Source organism: Muscardinus avellanarius, assembly GCF_963383645.1.
Source record: "Muscardinus avellanarius genome assembly, chromosome: 4".
In the NCBI taxonomy this organism is placed as follows: Eukaryota; Metazoa; Chordata; class Mammalia; order Rodentia; family Gliridae; genus Muscardinus; species Muscardinus avellanarius.
This window is the reverse complement of record NC_137789.1, coordinates 129,542,195-129,566,060: the sequence shown is the minus strand read 5'-3', so window position 1 is coordinate 129,566,060 and position 23,866 is coordinate 129,542,195. Positions and strand designations below refer to the sequence as shown.

General features: G+C 41.3%; 1 protein-coding gene across 1 annotated transcript in view; it reads left to right on the top strand.

Moving 5' to 3' along the window:
* The window catches only part of PIK3AP1 (phosphoinositide-3-kinase adaptor protein 1), a gene marked incomplete at both ends in the record, with an annotated part of 149,763 nt that overhangs the window by 5,631 nt on the left and 120,266 nt on the right, over positions 1-23,866 (top strand). Inside the window, 2 exons of the mRNA XM_080694843.1 lie at positions 16,832-16,964; positions 17,230-17,649. Coding sequence (XP_080550969.1) covers positions 16,832-16,964; positions 17,230-17,649 — 553 coding nt within the window. The remainder of the gene's footprint in view (positions 1-16,831; positions 16,965-17,229; positions 17,650-23,866) is intronic.

Sequence of the window (23,866 nt, the reverse complement as noted above, 5' to 3'; positions counted from 1 at the left end):
TCATTTGCCCAGGGCACATCTTGGGACCACACCGGCTAGCCCAGCTGGAATTTCCAGAGACACAAGAAAATCCATCGGGCCACAAAATCTGCTCAGGACCTCAGGGGGAAGTTCCAATTACACTTTAGTCACTCTCCACCCCTGCTGTAGGGAAGCACAGGCTGGAGGCGAGGGTGGTGAGTGCAGATGTGCTGACCACAGGTTAGAATTTCGCAGAATCTGTGAACTGTACAGAATCAAATAACAGTGAAACCAGACACCCGGACACATAAACCTAAAGCAGCTAAAGGAGAAAAAGGTGTCCAAACACCCAGAGTGACTTAAGAAGATAAAAATAGAGTACAAAGAAAACTAAGAGACATTGGACGGTATCCTGAAAGCTACCAAGCAATCAGATACGCACATATTATATGGACCTGACCCCATATGCGTAAATAAGGAGGACTGTTTGTTTTACTTTTAATGTGGATGTTATGTTTTCTTTTGCTTTTAAAGTGCTTTTGTTTTAGTATGGTTATTGCTGATTTCTTTTTTTTCTTCTTTTAATCCAAACTTCTCTTACTTTAACTTGTTGTTTTATATATATATACATTGGATAGTTTGCCTTATTTTTTTATTTCACACGGCTGCTAGTTCCTTTTATTTTATTCCTCTTCCTTTTTCCTCTCTCTTCCCTTTTCCTTCCTTTTCTTTCATTCTCCTCCTTTGATTGGTTTACCTTCCTTTTTCTTGGATTACATAATAGTCTTGGTATCTTGAGGGGATTCTTTTTTTTTTTTTTTTTTTTTTTTTTTTTTATGTCTGTCTGCTCCTACCAGCATCCCTATTTACAAACCTTCCCACACTAACCTACATACATTTCTCCCCCAAAACTTTTCCCCATAATATACCTCATGGTTTAAAACTCAAAGTATTTTTTATATCCATAACTACTCTACTAACAACAAGAGTCCTAGTAGTTAACTCTCTCTCATTCATAGCAAGTTATTACTTTATCATACTTAAAGTCCTTCTCAACCTAACATATCCTCCACCTAATCTGACTCCTTTACCCATCACCCCAGCTCCTCCCACATCACCCACTTTCAACACTGGAAAGGCTCAGCTGACTGGCCGATACTCCTAAACTCCTAATATTAAGATTTGACTAAACACATTACTCACGAACGATGGGTAGAAATCAGAAAAACAGGACAGAGAACACTGTAAATATGAGAACCAGGAGTTATGAAGAGACAGCAGAAATCACGAATACTGACCTACTAGAAATGCAAGAAGGGGAGTTCAGAATCTTGTTGTTCAATATGATGAAAGGTTTTAAAACAAGTATAGAGGAGGTTAAAGATGAAATAGAAACACTAAAAAAGAATCAGAAAGAGGTCTGGAATGAAATGAAAGAGGCAATAAGTGAAATGAAGACAGCAATAGAAAGAAACTCTGGAAGATTAGATGAAATGGAAAACAGAATATCAATATTAGAAGACAGTACATCCCAAACCGAAAACACAGTCAGCGATATACAGAAATATTTACAGCAACAAAACCTAAACATCCAGCAATTATGGGATAATATGAAGCGCCCTAATTTACGGATAATAGGCATTGAGGAAGGGATAGAGGTACAGACCAAGGGCATATGTAATATCTTCAAGGAAATAATCTCAGAGAATTTTCCAAATATGGAAAGAGACTTGAATCTTCAAGTACAGGAGGCATACAGAACTCCACTGAGACAGGACCAAAGAAAAACCACTCCACGCCACATAATAACCAAATTGACCAGCATAGAGGCCAAGGAAGGAATCTTAAAAGCAGTGAGAACAAAAGGACAGGTGACATATAGAGGCAAAACAATAAGAATCACCCCAGACTATACAACCCAGGTCAGGAATGCTAGGAGAGACTGGTACGACGTGATTCAGACCCTGGAAGAACATAACTTCCAGCCCAAATTAATCTATCCAGCAAAACTACTATTCAAGATCAATGGGGAAGTCAAAGTCTTTCAGGATAAACAGAATCTCAAAAAATTCATGAATTCAAAGCCAACACTGGAGAAAATTCTTAAAGAAATAAATCATAAGGAAGAAAAAAGAAGCAGACTCCAGAATCAGAGAAGAGAGGAAGTTAATAAGTGGGCCATTTAAGTAAAGAAGAAAGATCACAACACCCAAGAGTAGACAGAACACAAAATGGCAGAAAACAAAAAGCATATTTCAATAATATCACTTAATGTCAAAGGACTTAACTCACCAATCAAAAGACATAGACTGGCAATGTGGATTAGGAAACATAATCCAAACATATGCTGTCTGCAAGAAACTCACCTCACAGCCAAAGACATTCACAGGTTGAAGGTGAAAGGATGGAAAAAGATATACCATGCCACCAGTGACCGAAAAAGAGCAGGGGTAGCAACCCTGATATCCAACAAAACAGACTTTAAAATAAAACACATCAAAAGAGACAAATCAGGGCACTTCCTTTTATTAAAAGGAACAATACACCAAGAAGATATAATGATAGTAAATATTTATGCCCCAAATGTGGGTGCAACCACATTCGTAAAACAAACCCTTCTGGACATAAGATCCCAAGTAGACCCAAATACAATAATTCTGGGAGACTTTAATACGCCTCTCACACCACTGGATCGATCTTCGAGGCAAAAGATGAGTAAAGATGCTTTAGAACTAAAGGAAACCATAAACCAAATGGACCTAATAGACGTTTTCAGAGTATTTCAACCAGGAACTACAGAATACACTTTCTTCTCAGCAGCCCATGGAACCTTCTCCAAAATAGATCACATCCTGGGACACAAAGAAAATACCAGCAATTTCAAAAAATGTAATATAATCCCATGCATCTTTTCAGACCACAATGGAATAAAAGTAGAAATCAACAACAGGAAACTCGAAAGAAAGTATTCAAATTCATGGAGAATGAATGATACACTACTAAATGACGAATGGGTAAGAGCAGAAATTAGGGAAGAAATAAAGAAATTTATGGAAACAAACGAAAACAGAGACACAACCCACCAAAACCTATGGGACACCATGAAGGCAGTACTAAGAGGAAAGTTTATCGCATTGAGTGCCCACATAAAAAGGATGGAGAACCACCAAGTAAAGAACCTAATGAAACAACTCAAGGATCTAGAAATTCTGCAACAATCCATTCCCAAAGCCAGCAGAAGACGAGAAATCATCAAAATTAGAGCAGAAATAAATGAAATAGAGAACAAAAAAACAATTCAAAGAATCAATAAAACAAAAAGTTGGTTCTTTGAAAAGATTAATAGAATTGATAAACCCCTGGCCAACCTAACCAAAAGAAAAAGAGAATCAACTCAAATTACCAAAATTAGAAATGAAAAAGGAGATATCACCACAGATAGTGAAGAAATTCAAAACATTATCAGAAACTACTTTAAAAATTTATACTCCAATAGATTTGAAAACCTGGATGAAATTGACAGATTTCTAAACACAGTTAACCTTCCTACACTCAACCAAGAGGACATAGCAAGCCTAAACCAACCAATAACAACCAAAGAAATAGAAACGGCAATAAAAATTCTTCCACCAAAGAAAAGCCCAGGCCCAGATGGGTTCCCAGCTGAATTCTACAAAACCTTCAGTGAACAACTAATACCAATACTTCATAACACGTTCCGGGAAATTGAAAGAGATGGAACTCTTCCAAATTCCTTCTATGAGGCCAGTATCACATTAATCCCCAAACCAAATAAAGATACCTCAAGAAAGGAAAACTACAGACCAATATCCTTAATGAACATAGATGCAAAAATTCTAAACAAAATACTAGCTATACGCATTCAAAACTATATCAAGAGAATAATTCATCACGACCAAGTCGGTTTCATCCCAGAAAAACAAGGCTGGTTCAACATACGCAAATCAATACATGTTATTCACCACATAAATAGAACCAAGAACAAAAACCACATCATCATAGCAATAGATGCTGAAAAAGCATTCGACAAAATCCAAAACCCATTTATGTTAAAAACACTGCAAAAAATTGGGATAGAAGGAAAGTACTTCAACATCATCAAGGCAATATACTGCAAACCCAAAGCCAACATTATATTGAATGGGGAAAAACTGCAAGAATTTCCGCTACAGTCAGGAACAAGACAAGGATGCCCACTTTCACCTCTCCTTTTCAATATAGTCCTTGAGACTCTTGCTGCAGCAATCAGACAAGAGAAGGAAATCAAAGGAATCCACATAGGAAGAGAGGAAGTGAAATTATCCTTATTCGCAGATGACATGATCCTTTACCTGGAAGACCCAAAGAACTCAACCAAAAGACTTCTGGAGCTGATCGACAAATTCGGCAAAGTCGCAGGTTACAAAATCAACCTAAAGAAATCAGTGGCCTTTCTTTATGCCAACAACGAATCCACAATGAAGGAAACAAAAACAACAATTCCATTCACTATAACCTCAAAACCAATAAAATACCTAGGAATAAACCTAACCCAAGATGTAAAAGACCTCTACAACAAAAACTATAAAACATTAAAGAAAGAAATAGAAGAAGACCTTGGAAGATGGAAAGATCTCCCGTGCTCATGGATAGGCAGAATAAATATCATCAAAATGGCCATTCTGCCAAAACTGATCTATAGGTTCAATGCAATTCCCATTAAAATACCAGTGACATTCTTCAGAGACCTAGAAAAATCAATCATGAACTTCATATGGAGAAAGAAAAGACCTAGAATAGCCAAAGCAATTCTCAATAACAAGAAACACGCAGGAGGCATTACAATCCCAGACTTCAAACTATACTATAGAGCAATAGTAGTAAAAACAGCATGGTACTGGCACAAAAACAGATATACTGACCAGTGGATTAGAATAGAAGATACAGAAACAAACCCACACATCTTTAGTCAATTAATCTTTGACAAAGGGGCCAAACACATACGCTGGAGAAAAGACAGCCTTTTCAACAAGTGGTGCTGGGAGAACTGGCTAGCCATTTGTAAAAAGATGAATCTAAACCCCTATATCTCACCTAACACAGGAATCAACTCAAGATGGATCAAAGACTTAGAAATTAGACCTGAGACGGTGAAGTTAGTAGAGGAGAACATAGGTTCAACACTACAACATATTGGCACAGGCAGTAACTTTCTCAACAAAACCTCCAAAGCTCAGGAAATTAAAGCAAGAATAAACAAGTGGGATAACATTAAACTAAAAAGTTTCTTCTCCTCAAAGGAAACTATCAATAACCTAAAGAGGAAGCCTACAGAATGGGAAAGGATCTTTACCAGCCACCATTCTGATAGGGGGCTAATATCCAGAGTATACAAAGAGCTCAAAAGGCTCTACACCAACAAAACAAACAACCCAATCAAGAAATGGGCAAATGAACTAAATAGACACTTCACAAAAGAAGAGATACAAAGGGCTAATAGATACATGAAAAGATGTTCTTCATCACTGGCCATCAGGGAGATGCAAATCAAAACTACACTGAGATTCCATCTAACCCCAGTGAGAGTAGCAAGCATAAAGAAATCAAACAACAACAAATGCTGGCGAGGATGTGGGGAAAGAGGAACTCTTTTACACTGTTGGTGGGAGTGCAAACTAGTTCAGCCACTATGGAGATCTGTGTGGAGATTCCTAAGAAAAGTGGGAATAGATCCACCATATGATCCAGCTATACCACTCCTGGGTATCTTTCCAAAAGGGTTGAATTCAGAGAAATACAGCAACATATGCATACCTATGTTCATAGCAGCACAATTTGTAATAGCCAAAATATGGATCCAACCCAGATCACCATCAACAGATGAATGGATAGCAAAACTGTGGGAAATACACACAATGGAATTCTATTCAGCCATAAAGAAGAACAAAATTTTATCATTTGCAAGAAGATGGAAAGCCCTGGAAAGCATCATGTTAAGTGAGATCAGCCAAGCACAGAAGGAGAAGATACACATGTTTCCTCTAATATGCCCAAACTAGAAAACACAAAGGATACCAGTAGGACCCCAGATATTAGAGGGGAAATACTAGCTAAGTTTTAATGGAAAGATAGGAGAGGAGAAAGGCCGATCTTGATTAAGGAGCATCTTCACCTGAACATGTGTAAAATTATGAATAAGACATGGTTAACCTGGCCAACCATTGGTGGGGGGGGGGAGAAAACGGGGGCGGGGGGAGAGGGCACCAAATATAGTGTAAATGTATACTATTTATGTTCAATAAAAAAAATTGTTAAAAAAAAAAATATTGCCTTACTTTTGGGCTACTAAATTCTTTTTCTTTTAACAATTTTTTTATTGAACATAAATAGTATACATTTAAACTATATTTGGTGCCCTCTCCCCCCCGCCCCCGTTTTCCCTTCCCCCCTCCCACCAATGGTTGTCCAGGTTAACCATGTCTTATTCATAATTTTACACACGTTCAGATGTAGACCCTCATTAATCAAGATCAGCCTTCCTCCTCTCCTATCTTTCCATTCAAACTTTGTTGGTATTTCCCCTCCATTATCTGGAGTCCCACTGGTATCCTCTGTGTTTCCTAGTTTGGGCATATTAGAGGAAACATATGTACCTTCTCCTTCTGTGCTTGGCTGATCTCACTTAACATAATGTTCTCCAGGGCTTTCCATCTTCTTGCAAATGATATAATTTTGTTCTTCTTTATGGCTGAATAGAATTCCATTGTGTATATTTCCCACAGTTTTGCTATCCATTCATCTGTTGATGGTGGTCTGGGTTGGTTCCATATTTTGGCTATTACAAATTGTGCTGCTTATGAACATAGGTATGCATATGTTGATGTATTTCTCTGAATCTATTCCCACCTTTCTTAGGAATCTCCACACATATCTCCATAGTGGCTGAGCTAGTTTGCATTCCCACCAACAGTGTAAAAGAGTTCCTCTTTCCCCACATCCTCGCCAGCATTTGTTGTTGTTTGATTTCTTTATGCTTGCTACTCTGACTGGGGTTAGATGGAATCTCAGTGTAGTTTTGATTTGCATCTCCCTGATGGCCAGTGATGAAGAACATCTTTTCATGTATCTATTGGCCCTTTGTATGTCTTCTTTTGTGAAGTGTCTATTTAGTTCATTTGCCCATTTCTTGATTGGGCTGTTTGTTTTGCTAGTGTAGAGTCTTTTGAGCTCTTTGTATATTCTGGATATTAGCCCCCTATCAGAATGGTGGCTGGTAAAGATCCTTTCCCATTCTGTAGGCTCTTCCTCTTTAGGTTATTGATAGTTTCCTTTGATGAGAAGAAACTTTTTAGTTTGATGTTATCCCACTTGTTTATTCTTGCTTTAATTTCCTAAGCTTTGGAGGTTTTGTTGAGAAAGTTACTGCCTGTGCCTATATGTTGTAGTGTTGAACCTATGCTCTCCTCTACTAACTTCACAGTCTCAGGTCTAATTTCTAAGTCTTTGATCCATCTTGAGTTGATTCCTGTGTTTGGTGAGATTTAGGGGTTTAGATTCATCTTTTTACAAATGGTTAGCCAGTTCTCCCAGCACCACTTGTTGAAAAGGCTGTCTTTTCTCCAGCATATGTGTTTGGCCCCTTTGTCAAAGATTAATTGACTAAAGATGTATGGGTTTGTTTCTGTATCTTCTATTCTAATCCACTGGTCAGTATATCTGTTATTGTGCCAGTACCATGCTGTTTTTACTACTATTGCTCTATAGTATAGTTTGAAGTCTGGGATTGTAATGCCTCCTGCATGTTTCTTATTGTTGAGAATTGCTTTGGCTATTCTAGGTCTTTTCTTTCTCCATATGAAGTTCATGATTGATTTTTCTAGGTCTCTGAAGAATGTCACTGGTATTTTAATGGGAATTGCATTGAACCTATAGATCAGTTTTGGCAGAATGGCCATTTTGATGATATTTATTCTGCCTATCCATGAGCATGGGAGATCTTTCCATCTTCCAAGGTCTTCTTCAATTTCTTTCTTTAATATTTTATAGTTTTTGTTGTAGAGGTCTTTTACATCTTGGGTTAGGTTTATTCCTAGGTATTTTACTGGTTTTGAGGTTATAGTCAATGGAATTGTTTTTTTGTTTTGTTTTGTTTTGTTTCTTTCATTGTGGATTCGTTGTTGGCATAAAGAAAAGCCACTGATTTCTTTAGGTTGATTTTGTAACCTGTGACTTTGCTGAATTTGTCAATCAGCTCCAGAAGTCTTTTGGTTGAGTTCTTTGGGTCTTCCAGATAAAGGATCATGTCATCTGCAAATAAGGATAATTTTAATTTCTCTCTTCCTATGTGAATTCCTTTGATTTCCTTCTCTTGTCTGATTGCTACAGCAAGAGTCTCAAGGACTATATTGAAAAGGAGTGGTGATAGTGGGCATCCTTGTCTTGTTCCTGACTTTAGTGGAAATTCTTGCAGTTTTTCCCCATTCAATATAATGTTGGCTTTGGGTTTACAGTATATTGCCTTAATGATGTTGAAGTACTTTCCTTCTATCCCAATTTTTTTGCAGTGTTTTTAACATAAATGGGTGTTGGATTTTGTCGAATGCATTTTCAGCATCTATTTCTATGATGATGTGGTTTTTGTTCTTGGTTCTATTTATGTGGTGAATAACATATATTGATTTGCATATGTTGAACCAGCCTTGTTTTTCTGGGATGAAACCGACTTGGTCATGATGTATTATTCTCTTGATATAGTTTTGAATGTGTATAGCTAGTATTTTGTTTAGAATTTTTGCATCTATGTTCATTAAGGATATTGGTCTGTAGTTTTCCTTTCTTGAGGTATCTTTATTTGGTTTGGGGATTAATGTGCTACTGGCCTCATAGAAGGAATTTGGGAGAGTTCCATCTCTTTCAATTTCCCGGAACATGTTATGAAGTATTGGTATTAGTTGTTCACTGAAGGTTTTGTAGAATTCAGCTGGGAACCCATCTGGACCTGGGCTTTTCTTTGGTGGAAGAATTTTTTATTGCCATTTCTATTTCTTTGGTTGTTATTGGTTGGTTTAGGCTTGCTATGTCCTCTTGGCTGAGTGTAGGAAGGTTAACTGTGCTTAGAAATCTATCAGTTTCTTCCAGGTTTTCAAGTCTATTGGAGTATAAATTTTTAAAGTAGTTTCTGATAATCTTTTGAATTTCTTCATTATCTGTGGTGATATCTCCTTTTTCATTTCTAATTTTGATAATTTGAGTTGATTCTCTTTTTCTTTTGGTTAGGTTGGCCAGGGGTTTATCAATTCTATTAATCTTTTCAAAGAACCAACTTTTTGTTTTATTGATTCTTTGAATTGTTTTTTTGTTCTCTATTTCATTTATTTCTGCTCTAATTTTAATGATTTCTTGCCTTCTGCTGGCTTTGGGAATAGACTGTTGCAGACTTTCTAGGTCCTTGAGTTGTGTCAATAGGTTCTTTACTTGGTGGTTCTCTGTCCTTCTTATGTGGGCACTCAATGCAATAAACTTTCCTCTTAATACTGCCTTCATGGTGTCCTATAGATTTTGGTAGGTTGTGTCTCTGTTTTCATTTGTTTCCATAAATTTCTTTATTTCTTCCCTAATTTCTGCTCTTACCCATTCATCATTCAATAGTGTATCATTCATTCTCCATGAATTTGAATACTTTCTTTCGAGTTTCCTGTTGTTGATTTCTACTTTTATTCCGTTGTGGTCTGAAAAGATGCAAGGAATTATATTACATTTTTTGAATTTGCTGGTATTTTCTTTGTGTCCCAGGATGTGGTCTATTTTGGAGAAGATTCCATGGGCTGCTGAGAAGAATGTGTATTCTGTAGTTCCTGGTTGAAATAATCTGAAAATGTCTATTAGGTCCATTTGGTTTTATGGTTTCCTTTAGTTCTAAAGGGTCTTTACTCATCTTTTGCCTTGAAGATAGATCCAGTGGTGTGAGAGGCATATTAAAGTCTCCCAGAATTATTGTATTTGGGTCTACTTGGGATCTTATGTCCAGAAGGGTTTGTTTTACAAATGTGGTTGCACCCACATTTGGGGCATAAATATTTGCTATCATTATATCTTCTTGGTGTATTGTTCCTTTTAATAAAAGGAAGTGCCCTGATTTGTCTCTTTTGATGTGTTCTAGTTTAAAGTCTGTTTTGTTGGATATCAGGGTTGCTACCCCTGCTCTTTTTTGGTCACCGTTGGCATGGTATATCTTTTTCCATCCTTTCACGTTCAGCCTGTGAATGTCTTTGGCTGTGAGGTGAGTTTCTTGCAGACAGCATATATTTGGATTATGTTTCCTAATCCACATTGCCAGTCTGTGTCTTTTGATTGATGAGTTAAGTCCTTTGACATTAAGAGATATTATTGAAATATGATTTTTGTTTTCTGCCATTTTGTGTTCTGTCTACTCTTGGGTGGTTTGATCTTTCTTCTTTACTTAAATGGCCCACTTCTTAACTTTCTCACTTCTCTGATTCTGAAGTCTGCTTCTTTTTTCTTCCTTATGGTTTATTTCTTTAAGAATTTTCTCTAGTGTTGGCTTGAATTCATGAATTTTTTGAGATTCTGTTTATCCTGAAAGACTTTGGTTTCACCATTGATCTTGAACAGTAGTTTTGCTGGATAGATTAGTTTGGGCTGGAAATTATTTTCTTCCAGGGTCTGAATCACGTCGTACCAGTCTCTCCTAGCATTCATGACCTGGGTTGTATAGTCTGGGGTGATTCTTATTGTTTTGCCTCTATATGTCACCCGTCCTTTTGTTCTCACTGCTTTTAAGATTCCTTCCTTAGCCTCTATATTGGTCATTTTGGTTATTATGTGGCGTGGAGTGGTCTTTCTTTGGTCCTGTCTCAGTGGAGTTCTGTATGCCTCCTGGACATGAAGGTCCAAGTCTCTTTCCATATTTGGAAATTCTCTGAGATTATTTCCTTGAAGATATTACAGATGCCCCTGGTCTGTACCTCTATCCCTTCTTCAATGCCTATTATCCATAAATTAGGATGCTTCATATTATCCCATATTTGCTGGATGTTTAGGTTTTGTTGCTGTAAATATTTCTGTATATCGCTGACTGTGTTTTCGGTTTGGGATGTACTGTCTTCTAATATTGATATTCTGTTTTCCATTTCATTTAATCTTCCAGAATTTCTTTCTATTGCTGTCTTCATTTCACTTATTGCCTCTTTCATTTCATTCCAGACCTCTTTCTGATTCTTTTTTAGTGTTTCTAACTCACCTTTCACCTCCTCTATACTTGTATAAATCCTTTCATCATATTGTACATCAAGATTCTGAACTCCCCTTCTTGCATTTCTAGTAGGTCAGTATTCGTGATTTCTGCTGTCTCTTCATAATTCCTGGTTCTCATATTTATAGCATTCTCTGTCCTGTTTTTCTGATTTCTACCCATCGTTCATGAGTATTATGCTTAGTCCAATCTTAATATTAGGAGTTTAGGGGTATCGGCAAGTCAGCAGAGCTTTTCCAGTGTTGAGGGTGGGTGATGTGGGAGGAGCTTGGGGTGATGGGTAAAGGAGTCGGATTAGGTAGAGGATATGTTTAGGTTGAGAAAGACTTTAAGTATGATAAGGTAATATCTTGCTGAGAATGAGAGAGAGTTAACTAGTAGGACTCTTGTCGTTAGTAGAGTAAGTATGGATATATGAAACACTTTGAGTATTAAACAAAGAGGCATATTATAGGGAAAAGTTTTGGGGGAGAAGAGTATATAGGTTAGTGTGGGAAAGTTTGTAAAGAAGGGTGATGGAAGGAGCAGACAAACATAAAAACAAATCCACACAAGATACCAAGACTGTTATGTAATCCAAGAAAAAGAAAGGAAAAACCAATGAAAGGAGAAGAACGAAAAAAGGAAGGAAAGAGGAAGAAAGGACTAGAATAAAATAAAAGGAACTAGCAGCTGTGTGAAATCAGAAAATAAGGCAAACTATGAAATATATATATATAAAAAAACAAAGTAAAAGAAGGGTGGGTTAAAAAAAAATATAAAACAGCAATAACCATACCAAAACAAAAGCACTGTAAAAGCAAAACAAAACAAAACATCCACAATAAAAGTAAAACAAACAGTCCTACTTATTTACGAATATGGGGTCAGGTCCATAAAATATTTGCGTATCTGATTGCTTTGGTAGCTTTCAGAATATAATCCAATGTCTCTTAGTTTTCTTTGTACTCTATTTTTATCTTCTTAGGTCACTCTGGGTGTTTGGACACCTTTCTTTCCTTTAACTGGTTTGGGTTTATGTGTCAGGATGTCTGGTTTCACTGTTGTTAGATTCTGTACAATTCCCAGGTTCTGCGAAATTCCAACCTGTAGTCAGCACCTCTGCACTCACCACCCTAGACTCCCGCCTGTGCTTCCCTACAGCAGGGGAGGAGGATGTCCAAAGTATACTTGGAACCTCCCCCTGAGGTCCTGTGCAGATATTGTGTCTCGATGGATTTTCCTGTGTCTCTGGAAATTCCAACTGGGCTAGCCGGTGTGGTCCCAAGATGTACCCTGGGCAAAGGGATGCCAGTTCCTGGATGCCCACACTTACTGCCAGAGCTCTGCCTATTCCGAGAGTGCAGGCTGGGTGCGCTGCTATTACTGGACCCAGGTGTGAGTGGGTGCAGCTGCCTAGTGCCTGCTGCTATGATCTTCCAAGGTGTATTGAGCTGTGTTCTCGATTAGAACTAAGCATCAGGCTACCGGGCGGGCGGGACCTCCCAGCGGTGGGCCAGGGGTGCAGGATAGGTGCACGAGGGTCCGGGTGCACGGTGCCATATTTGGAATTCAGTTAAAAAATGCAAAAGCAGTGCGCGGTGTCCAGCAATGATCTCTGTCTCCCGCGGGACATAGAAGCTGGGGGGGGGGCGAGGAGATTTCAGGGGCACACAGAGCTTTCGCCGCCTGGAAGGCAGGCCTCTGGCAAGGTGGATATCTGGGCTCTAGTGGGGGGGCGAAGGCTAGATACACAAGGTAGGCTCCAATTTAGGGGTGGCAGTGGCGCAGGCACTGACTACTAGCAGGGGTCCGGGGCGCAGACAGGGTGTGCGAGGACAGTGCTGGGTTTGAGGCGTGGGACAGATGCCCCGGGCCAGTGCTGGGGTTGGGGCTGGGGCGCACGCTAGGACCCGCACTTTCCCTGGACGCACTCAGGTACCTGGCTTCCTTGGTTCAGGCTTCCGTGGGAGTCCCTGTGCTGTTGTGATCTAGTCACTGGTGAGCACACAGAATTCTGACGTGGGTGCTGTCCGTTTTCAGTCCTGGATTATCTTGCCGCGGTGATTTCAGTCAGGGCTCGGGAGTGCCGTTTGGGCTGGCAGGCAGCTGCGCAGGCAGCCTGCCGGCGGGCGTCCCACTTGTATCTGCAGCAGGTCTGGTGTCCGATCTTTGTTCTTCTTCTTCGAGTTAAGGGTTCCGCCGAGGTACCTGGATCAAAAATGGTACCAAAAAGCAAAAGAAGATCGCAAAAGGGCGAGTTCCTCCCTCTCGGCTTTTCCGGCTTGAGGGGCAGAACTCAAAGGTCCCTAAATTCTTTTTTTTTTTTTTCAGTACTGGGGATAGAACCAGGGTCATTCTACCTCTGAACTACACCCCCAGTCCCATTTTTTATTCTTTATTTTGAAACAGGGTCTCACTGAGTTGCAGAAGGCCTCACTAAGTAGCTGAGGCTGCCCAGAAACTGCGATCTTCCTGTCCCAGCCTCCCAAATGCTGAGATTACAAGTGTGCACCACCATGCCAGGCTACTAAATTCTTCTTAAGGCACTTTTTTTTTGTGTGTGTGGTACTAGGGGTGGAATCCAGGGGCTTTTCTACCTCCGGCTATACTCCCAGACCTACTTTATATTTTATTTGGAAGCAGGGTCTTACTAAGTTGCTGAGAGCCTCACTAAGTAGCTGAGGCTGACTTTGAACCTGTGCTATCCTCCTGTCTCAGCCTCCCAAGTGCTGGGATTACAAGTGTGTGCCACCACGCCTGGCTTTAAGGACACTTTTTATGCTACAGGAAATTCTCTTCTTCCCTCTTCTTAATTTCTTTGCCATTACTTGCCAACTCTGTTGAAAATATTGCTCTTGGGTTCTTCCTTACTAATATATGGGACCATAAACATCCCTTTCTGAGAATTTATTGTCCTCTGTTCATTTGCACACTTGTTGACTGATGCTTGGTAGCATATTTGTGTGATGGGGAGTATCTCGCCAGCATTCTCACTGATGTAATCCAAAATGACTGACCATACAACTTAGAGGAAGGAAGGTTGTTTGCTCATGGTTTCTTGGAGATTCTAGGTTCAGGCCACGCGAGGCCAGTGTTTATGGATCTCAAGGCATGGTGGCGAGGAACAGAGAGGGAGAGCATGGGCTTTGCTTCCACTTCATAAGGACTGCAAGCAAGGGGAATCAAAGGCACAAGTCCAGTCCCTATGGCCACACCCCAGGCACCCACTTTCTCCATCTACACCTCACTGGCCTGGGTTACCTCTAGATAAATCCATTACGATGGATTTATAATCACAATGGATTTATCAACTGATGAGATTACCACTCTCAGGACTCAATTACCTCAACCTGAACACCAATTCATGAGCATTCTATATCTGACTATAACAGAGAAGGAAGGTGATGGCTACCATTTCTCAGTTTTGCATTTTTTAACTGAATTCCAAATATGGCATCACTAACATTGCATCCTTAATATTATAATGAAGTGTGAAGTCTTAGACATTTCCCGCCTGATGATTCATGCTCATGCACTTATCTGCAAGAACATTTCACATTTAGAAGCACATTTGCCTTTTAAGATAAATGAGCTATATAGGAAGGAGGGACAGAAAGAAGGTAAATGTATTCTGACATTTGAATTCTACTTTTCTCAGTGTGAGGTCCATAATTTTGTTATTTTTTTTCTTTTTTTGTGGTACTAAAGATTGAACTCAGAGGCATTCTACCTTCCAGCTAAATCCCCAGCTCTATTTTATTTCTTATTTAGAAACAGGGTCTCACTAAGTTATAGAGGGCCTCATGAGGTTGCTGAGGCTGGCCACAAACCTGTGATCCTCTTGTCTCAGCCTCCCAAGTACTGGGATTACAAGTGTGCATCATCATACCCGGTCACTAATTTTGTTATTTTTATGCCTTCTTTAGTCTGGAAATTATTTTTCTGTTGAGATACAAGGAAATATTTGTTCTTCACCAAAGAGGAGATAAAAAAAGACCCATTTAGCAAAGATTTTATTTTATGGAAGGCTATATTATTGGCCCATTAAATTTTTGTCCTTAATCTGCTTAAACTTTGGGATCATTAGAAAGCATTACTTAGCTGGGCGTGGTGGGGCACGCTTGTAATCCCAGCATTCAGGAGGCTGAGACCTGGAGGATCGCGGTTCGTGGACAGCCTCAGCTACTTAGCGAGGCCCTCTGCAACTCAGTGAGACCCAGTTTCAAAATAAAAAATAAAAAATAGGGCAGGGGGTGTAGCTTGGAGGTCAAATGCCCCTGGGTTCCATCCCCAGACACACGCAAAAAAAAAAAAAAAAAAAAAAAAGCATTACTAAAAACGACTGCTTTATTCACTATTGAGAAAACAGCTAGTTCTTTGTAGAGCCGCAGATGTCTACAGTATCAACCGAATTGCTGACTATTTTTCTCTAGTTCTATACTGTCTACTAATACTGATGTCTTAAAACTTTGCACGCATGCCGGGCGTGGTGGCGCACGCTTGTAATCCCTGCGCTTGGGAGGCAGAGACAGGAGGATTGCGCAGGTTCGAAGCCAGCCGCGTGCGCTGGCTTAGGAGACCCTGTTTCCAAATAAAAATGTAAAAATAGGTCTGGGAGTGTAGCCCAGAGGTAGAAGGGCTTCCAGGAACCCCAGTACCACACACACACACACAAAAAAAAAAACTTTGCACGCATTCCCCTCTAAAGTACTCCCAGGCTGACCACCTTACTTTTGCTGATCAGTCTGCAAGGTTTTATATTAGCCCCAGACTAGAGATCCAGGAAAGCAAAGCTCCTAAAACAACAAAATTCCAAACTTTTGTATTATTTGCTGTTTTAATATTTTTGGGAATATCCCCCTCAGGGAAATCAGAACTGTTTTGGGTTAACATTTCCTTCCTTCTTTCCTTCCTTCCTTCCTTCCTTCCTTCCTTCCTTCTTTCTAACTTTGAATACATGGTGGATGGGGGCAGAAAAAAGGATTCCTCCCATGATCTTTCCAGATTTTAAAGCTTTCCAGTTTTGCCCCAGTCCTGCCTCTTGACTATATATATAGTCACGGGCTGATGTTTAGTTGTGATTCCTCAGCTCAAAAAGGGGAGGATGGATTCCTGTTGTATTGTGGGATGCACGGACCCTTCGTGCTCATCCCTGCTAACACAAAAAAGTTTCTTAAAATAGCGGCGACAGCAGGGTGTAGTGGTGCACGTTTGTAATCCCAGCATTTGGGAGGCTGAGACCAGAGGATCGCGGTTTGCGAACAGCCTCAGCTACTTAGTGAGGCTCTCTGCAACTTAGTGAGACCCTGTTTCAAAAATAAAGAATAAAAAAAACAGGGCAGGGGATGTAGCTTGGAGGTCAGATGCCCCTGGGTTCCATCCCCAGACCCGCCAAAAAAAAAAAAAAATAGCCGCGTCAAGTATCTTGAACAGTGGGTTGATAAGAGATTATTCGAAGATAGGACTTATATCTGGACCACACTGGGAACCTAGGGCCAACCTGAGTGTCTGCCCTAACCCGGCTGCTAATTTGCTGAGTATGCATTTAAGCATCCCTTAAGCTTCATCCTGCAAACCCTTCTTTGATGTTTCTGGCATTGTGCTTTTTAGAGGTAGGAGAAAGCCCATGTCACAGACCAGGTGGAGAGGGACACCTCACCAGTGAGCTTGCTCTGCCGTGAGCCTGGCAGAGTGAGCTCCATGTGGGTACTGCTGTTAGTAACTATTGCTATTCTAGACAGCACCGGCTGTGGGTGGGGTGGGATGGACGAGGGGGTTCAGCAGGTGAAGCAGTAGCTCTTGCAAGGATCTAAAACACTGTACTGTGTTTGGGGAGGTGGACAGTCTAGTATAGCTGGAACGTACACTCTAAATCGGAAATGGGCGGGTTTGCTGGAGACAGATGAGACAGGGTGTGGGTACCAGACCCCTCCTCCGGAGGCTCTCTTGTGTGTCCCCGGGACCCTCTTAGAAGGACCAGGTGTGTTAAAACTTCTGCATCTCTGTCTTGCCAGGGGCTTCCCGAGGATGCGACATCCTCATCGTCTACAGTCCGGACGCCCAGGAATGGTGCCAGTACCTCCAGGACCTTTTCCTGGCCAGCCGGCAGGTGCGCAGCCGGAAGATGCTGACGCACCGGCTGGGCCCCGAGCCCGCGGTCTCTGCGGAGGACCTGCGCCTCCTGCTCAGCCCGCGCTGCGTGCTGGTGCTGCTGTCGGCCGAGCTGGCCCAGCACTTGCTGCGGCCCGCGCTGCTGCCGCTGCTGCAGAGAGCCCTCCAGCCCCCGCGCCGCGTGCTGCGGCTGCTCTGCGGAGGCCAGGCCGCCCAGCGCCAGCTCGCGCGCCTCTTCCCGGGCTGGGCCCGCTGGCAGGAGCTCACCTGCGACGACGAACCCGAGACCTACCTGGCGGCCGTGCGGAGGGCCATTTCTGAAGGTAAGGGTTTCTTTTGTGGCAAAGAAAAGCAAGCCCTGGAAAGTACCGCCAGGTCCCAGGCATTCCGGTGAGGCATCGTTTATGCAAACACGGGTAGTTTATGTTACAAAAGGAGCAGGGATCTTCCTAGGCGACCTGGTCAAGCTTCTTGGTTTACAGCAGTTAATACCGTGGTGGAAGGCCGGGCGTGGTGGCGCACGCTTGTCATCCCCGCGCTCGGGAGGTGGAGACAGGAGGATCGTGCAGGTTCGAAGCCAGCCGCGCTGGCGTAAGAGACCCTGTTTCAAAAATATAAAATAGGTCTGGGAGTGTAGCCCGGAGGTAGAAGGGCTTCCAGGAACCCCAGTACCACCAAAAACAAACAAACAAACAAACAAACAAACAAACAACAACAAAAAAACCGTGGTGGGATAGATCTTCTGGACCGCAGGAGAGGAAGAGGACACTTTCCTTTGCATTTAATGCTAGGGCAAAGTCTTCTTTCTAGAACTTTCTATGTCATGGAAGACACGGGCACATGTTCCATCCTGTAAAGCAGAAGGGTGGGGGCAGAGACTCAGTGTGGCGGGGTATGAGGCACATGACTGCTAGCCCTCCTGCTGGCTGGCCATCACAGGACCTTAATGTTTCTGTTGAAAAGGCGTCACTTATGGATGGCATGTTTATAGAGAAACAGCCCTCCTATTTCCCGCCACCCTAACCACTGTCATTTGCCTTGCTTCTTTTAAAGTGAGAAAATTCAAGCCGGGCGTGGTGGCGAATGCTTGTAATCCCCGTGCTCGGAGGCAGAGACAGGAGGATCGTGCAGGTTCGAAGCCAGCCGCGCGCACTGGCTTAGGAGACCCTCTTTCCAAATAAAAATGTAAAAATAGGTCTGGGAGTGTAGCCTGGAGGTAGAAGGGCTTCCAGCAACCCCAGTACCACCACCAAAAAAAAAAAAAAAAAAAAAAAAAAAAAAAGAAAGAAAGAAGAAAGAATAAAATAATAAAGTGAGAAAATTCCAATCTTCTCTGCCAGAGCTGGTGACTTCAGTGGCCCCAGGAAATGTGATACATGTTCTGATTAACAGCAGTAGTGGGGGGCTGAGATAGGAGGATGGTAAGTTCGAGGCCAGCCTCCACAACTTCGTAAGACCTTGTTTCAAAATAAAAAGTAGAATAAGGCTGGGGGTATATTTCAGTGGCAGAGTGCCCTTGGATTCAATCCCAGGTACCACAAAAACAAAACAAAATAACAAAACAAACAAAAACAAAAAAACAGTTCCAGAAGATGTGCTCTGGGATGGACACATATTACCGATTTCCTCTTCTTTTGGTGTTCTCTTTCGCCTCACTGTGGGCCATGAGTGGGCTTCACACTTGCCATTTGAGATCTTCCAAACTTGACACCAGCCAAGAAACCTGGAAAATTGTGGGCCCAACTTAACTGTGCCGCAGTGACCCCCCGGTGTGACCTGGGCCTTGACTTGGGCCGTCTACTCCGGTCCCATCTGGATTAAGTGAGCCAAGGATTTGTTAATTTTTAGTGGCCTCACAAAGCTACTGTTGCTTCCATTCTGGGAAGCTGCTCTGACCTGGCGGATAGGAGCATGTCTCTTAACATAGTGAGAACCGTCTTTACTTTGTAATAGAAATGACTGGTGTTAATGAGGAGGATGTCTCACCTGAAATGCCGGGGACCTGATTCAGTAACTTTTCTAGTGTTTATTTTATTTTAGAAGAACACAGTGATAGGAAAAAGCACATACTTCCTATGTGCATGGTTGCATTTCATTGCTTTGAGGCAGAAATAATCTGCCAAAATATACGGAGAACTGAGATACAACTGGTTGCTTCTGCCAACGAGCTGTAGCACTCCGTATGACGTTGGAGTAGGCTGTGACCCACCGGCCATCATTTAGCGCTCCATGGGTTTCTGTCACACTGTACACGCTGACAGAGTGCTCTTTCAAACGTTACTCTGGTGATATGTATAAAAACAGACAGTAACGGGCTTCGGGCGTAGCTCAGTGGCAGAGGGCATGTTTAGCAGGCATGAAGCCTCTTAGTTCAAACACACACACACACACACACACACACACACACACACACACCCTAAAAAGGATTCTTTTAACATTATTTATATGCATTTGAATGAACTGATCTCCTCTAATATATTATTAAAAAAATTTTTTTTCCTGCAGTACCAGGGATTGAATCCAGGGGCATTCTACCTCTGAGCTACACCCCCAGCCCTATTTTTTAAAAAAATTATTTTGCAACAGGGTCTCACTGAGTTGCAAAGGGCCTCACTAAGTAGCTGAGGCTGTCCTCGAGCCGTGATCCTCTTGTCTCGGCCTCCCGAATGCTGGGATTACAAGTGTTTGCCACCATGCTCAGCTTAATATTTTACTTTTTACTCCAGATTCTGGCTCAATAAGCTCTCAGCCTTTAGCTTCAAGTGTGTCAGGAAAAAAAATGAAATATTTCACAGTGATGTTTCTGAGAACAGATTCTGAGAGCAAGTAACCTCTCATTAGAAAGAGGTTACTTGAATGTGCGACTAAAATAAACCACGCAGTGGGAAATAGCTGCAGTTCAGAATCAATGGCTACAGCCACAGGTGAAATTACAGGAAAGAGAAGAGGCGGTTGGAAACAGGTGAAAGGTGGTTACAGGTAGTTGGTTAGACTTCAGTTTGCTGCTGTGCTGTGTAAATAAGCACTTCTCAAACTTTCCTGTGTACGAAAGGACCTCGGGATCTTGTCAGCATGGATATTCTGACTCTGAAGGTCTGGGCGGGCTCAAGATTCACATCTAATGGCTCCCAGGTGCTGCTGGTGCTGCTAGAAGTCCAGCGTCTAAGCCACCCCTCCCTTCTCAAGTCAGGGCTCATGTGCCTTTGTTATGCATGAACATTTTTCTCAAATCTCCACTTTTCTGGAGACGGAAGCAGCGTCACGCCAGGGCAGCTCCTGGACGCCCATGGGGCTAGGTGTAAAATCAGGCCACTGTTTTGTGGGTAGACCATCAGACTTCAGGGTGGAACCCCTGAGTTCTCTTTCTTTACCCACAAACTTAACAATCTGATTTTAATCTTTTAGCTTTCCAGATGTACGTAGCCCTGACATTGGGATAGGGGTGCTACTGCCATCGTGATACTTATCCTTCTGCCATTTCATAGGCCCCTTGATTATCATTATGATTCCACTAAAAATGTTTTGGAGTTTAACTTAATTTAATTTAATTTATTGCATTACTGGGGATGGAACCCGGGGACATTCTACCTCTGACCTACACCTCTAGCCCTATTTTTTATTTTTTATTTTGAAACAAGGTCTCACTGAGTTGCAAAGGGCCTCACGAAGTAGCTGAGGTTGGCCTTGAGCCATGATCCTCTGGTCTCAGCCTCCCAAACGCTGGGATTACAAGCATGTGCCACCATGCCCAGCTCTGATTTGGAGTTTTAAATCTATTGCTTACCCACTCCTCAAATTTGGCAGCCACCTTCAGATTGAGCGGTTGTTTTAATTGGAGTCCTCAGTGCGTTGGAGCAGCCAGTTTTCTTTTCAAGTTCTTCATCTGTAGAATGATGGGGTTGGGTCAGATGGTCTGGAAGGTTTCTTCCAGCCCCCTGTGCTGTAATATATTATTATAAGTTTTCTAAGAAGATTACCCAGAACTGTTTAAGTGATTTCGTTTTGTTCTAAAATGTCTGTGGTGATGTAGAAAAGGCTGTACTATTGTTCTGATTTTTTTTTTTTTTTGACTTGTTGGGTGAGTTGAAAAGACTGTGCCATTGTTCTGAATTTTTTGGACTGGTTGGGTGATTATTTTCAAATAAGGAAGTGAGAAAACCCCAGGTACAGCACAGCGATTATTTCCTCTTTTTACTGGAGCTCTATTCTTTGCTGCAAATCTCACTGGAATACAAAAATAGATTCTATGAGACTGTGTGGGAAAGGACTCAGTGGGTGATACTGAGCTTTATTTCAAAAGTTCTCGTCTGAGTGTGTGCATGAGCGTGTGCTGAGGATGGCAGGAAGCGTTCAACCTACTTCTCCCACTTTTATTTAATATTGCAGTGAGGATCTTGCCTGCTTGCCCCCCTTATCCCTGCCCATGACGGTCCCCCCAATCACAGTGCATTTCGCCATGTGTTTCCATGGAAACATTTGAAGGAATATGTTCACATTTGGCCTTCCTTTTTGATATTAATGTTCTGATCTTAATATTAAACTGAAATATTTATTTATTTATTTATTTATTTTTGTGGAACTGGGAATGGAACTCTGATCTACACCCTCAGCCCTATTTTTTATTCTTTGTAGTTGAGGCTGTCTGCGAACTGTGATTCTCCTAAGTAGTGGGTTTATAAGCGTGCACCACCACACACCGCTAAACTGAAATAAAAAAAAATTAGAATAGAGATTTTCAAATGTTTTCAATTAATCAAGTGGATTCCAAAATATTTTTTCTTTCTTTTTTTTTTAAAGGGTCTCACTAAGTTGCTGAAGGTCTTTGCTTGGCCTCAATCCTTCTGTCTTAGCCTCCCAAGCGCTAGGATTACAGGCGTGCGCCACTACGCCAAGCCCCAAAATATCTTCCTAAGTGTATCTACTTATTTATATTTTTTCAGTTTTATTGTGGTATAATAGGTGTACAATGTGAAGAACTGCAGTAAGTATATTGTGAAATGATTACTACCATCAAATTAATTAACACTTCTATCAGTATACATAGTTATCAGTGTGTGTGTATGTGTGTGGACGATACTGGGGATTGAACCCAGGGATGTTCTACTACTGAGCTACACACCCCTGGCCCTTTATTATTATTATTTTTTTAAATTTTGAAACAGGGTCTTCGCTAAGTTGCCGGGGCGGCATCGAACCTGTGATTGTCCTTTATCAACCTCCCAAATACTGGGGTTACAGGCATGTGCCACTATATTTGGCTACATAGATGCTATTTTATGTGTGAGGTGTGTGTTGGGGGGCTTAAAGTCCAGTTTTTAAAATTTCAAGCAAACAATCTGGTATTAACTATAATCACCATGTTATACATTAGATCCCTAGAATTTATTCAGATTATAGCTAAAAGTTTGCACTTGGGCTGACATCTGCCCTTCCTTTAATTTCCTCCCCTGCCCTGTTAACCACCATTCTACTCTCTGCTTCTGTGAATCTGACTGTTTTAGGTTCCCCATGTTAGTGAGATCATGTGGCGTTTGTCTCTGTGTCTGCCTTACTTCCCGTAGCATCCATGTGGAAATCAGTGAATTTCCTACTTGCTAGTAGCTGAATAATACTCCCTTGTATAACATTTCTCAAATGATAGTAATATATTTAAAGCAATAAAACAAATAATAAAATAACATGTATAAAATAAAGTAAAGCAAAATAATAATAAAAATAAAGTAATATATGTCCATCCCAATGTTAAAAGAAAACAGAAATATTTGTAAGTTTCTATTTTTTTCCTTTAAAAAAATAATGAGGTACATATTCATGCAGCCTCAAGCCTATTTTTTTTTTTTTTTTTTGTGGTACTGGGGATTGAACCCAGAGGAATTTTACCTCTGAGCTTAACCCCCAGCTCGATTTTATTTCTTATTTGGAAACAGGGTCTCACTAAGTTTCAGAGGGCATTGCTAAGTTGTCGAGGCTGGCTTTGAATCTGCTATCCTCCTATCTCAACCTCCCAAGTACTGGCATTACATGCATGTGCCGCCACACCTGGCCCAAGCCTAAATCTTTGTGATCTGTGTTGATTTTCTGCTGATCATATGGCTGTAGAGTCCCCAGAGACAGGGTGTTGAGCCTGCTCTGAACATCTCCCCACCCTTCCCAGGGAAGATGAATTCATCGCCTTCCTTACTGTAGATTTTTTCCCCCCATTATTTGGTTGTTTGGTTTTTGTGGTGCTAGAGGTTGAACCCAGGGGCATTCTACCTCTGAGCTACAACCCCAGCCCTATTTTAATTTTTTTTTTTTTTTTTTTTTTTTTGCGGGTCTGGGGATGGAACCCAGGGGCATTCAACCTCCGAGCTACACCTCCTGCCCTATTTTTTATTCTTTATTTTGAAACTGGGTCTCACTGAGTTGCAAAGAGCCTCACTAAGTAGCTGAGGCTGTCCGCGAACCGCGATCCTCCGGTCTCAGCCTCCCAAATGCTGGGATTACAAGCGTGTGCCACCATGCCTGGCTCCTATTTTAATTTGAAACAGGGTTTCATTA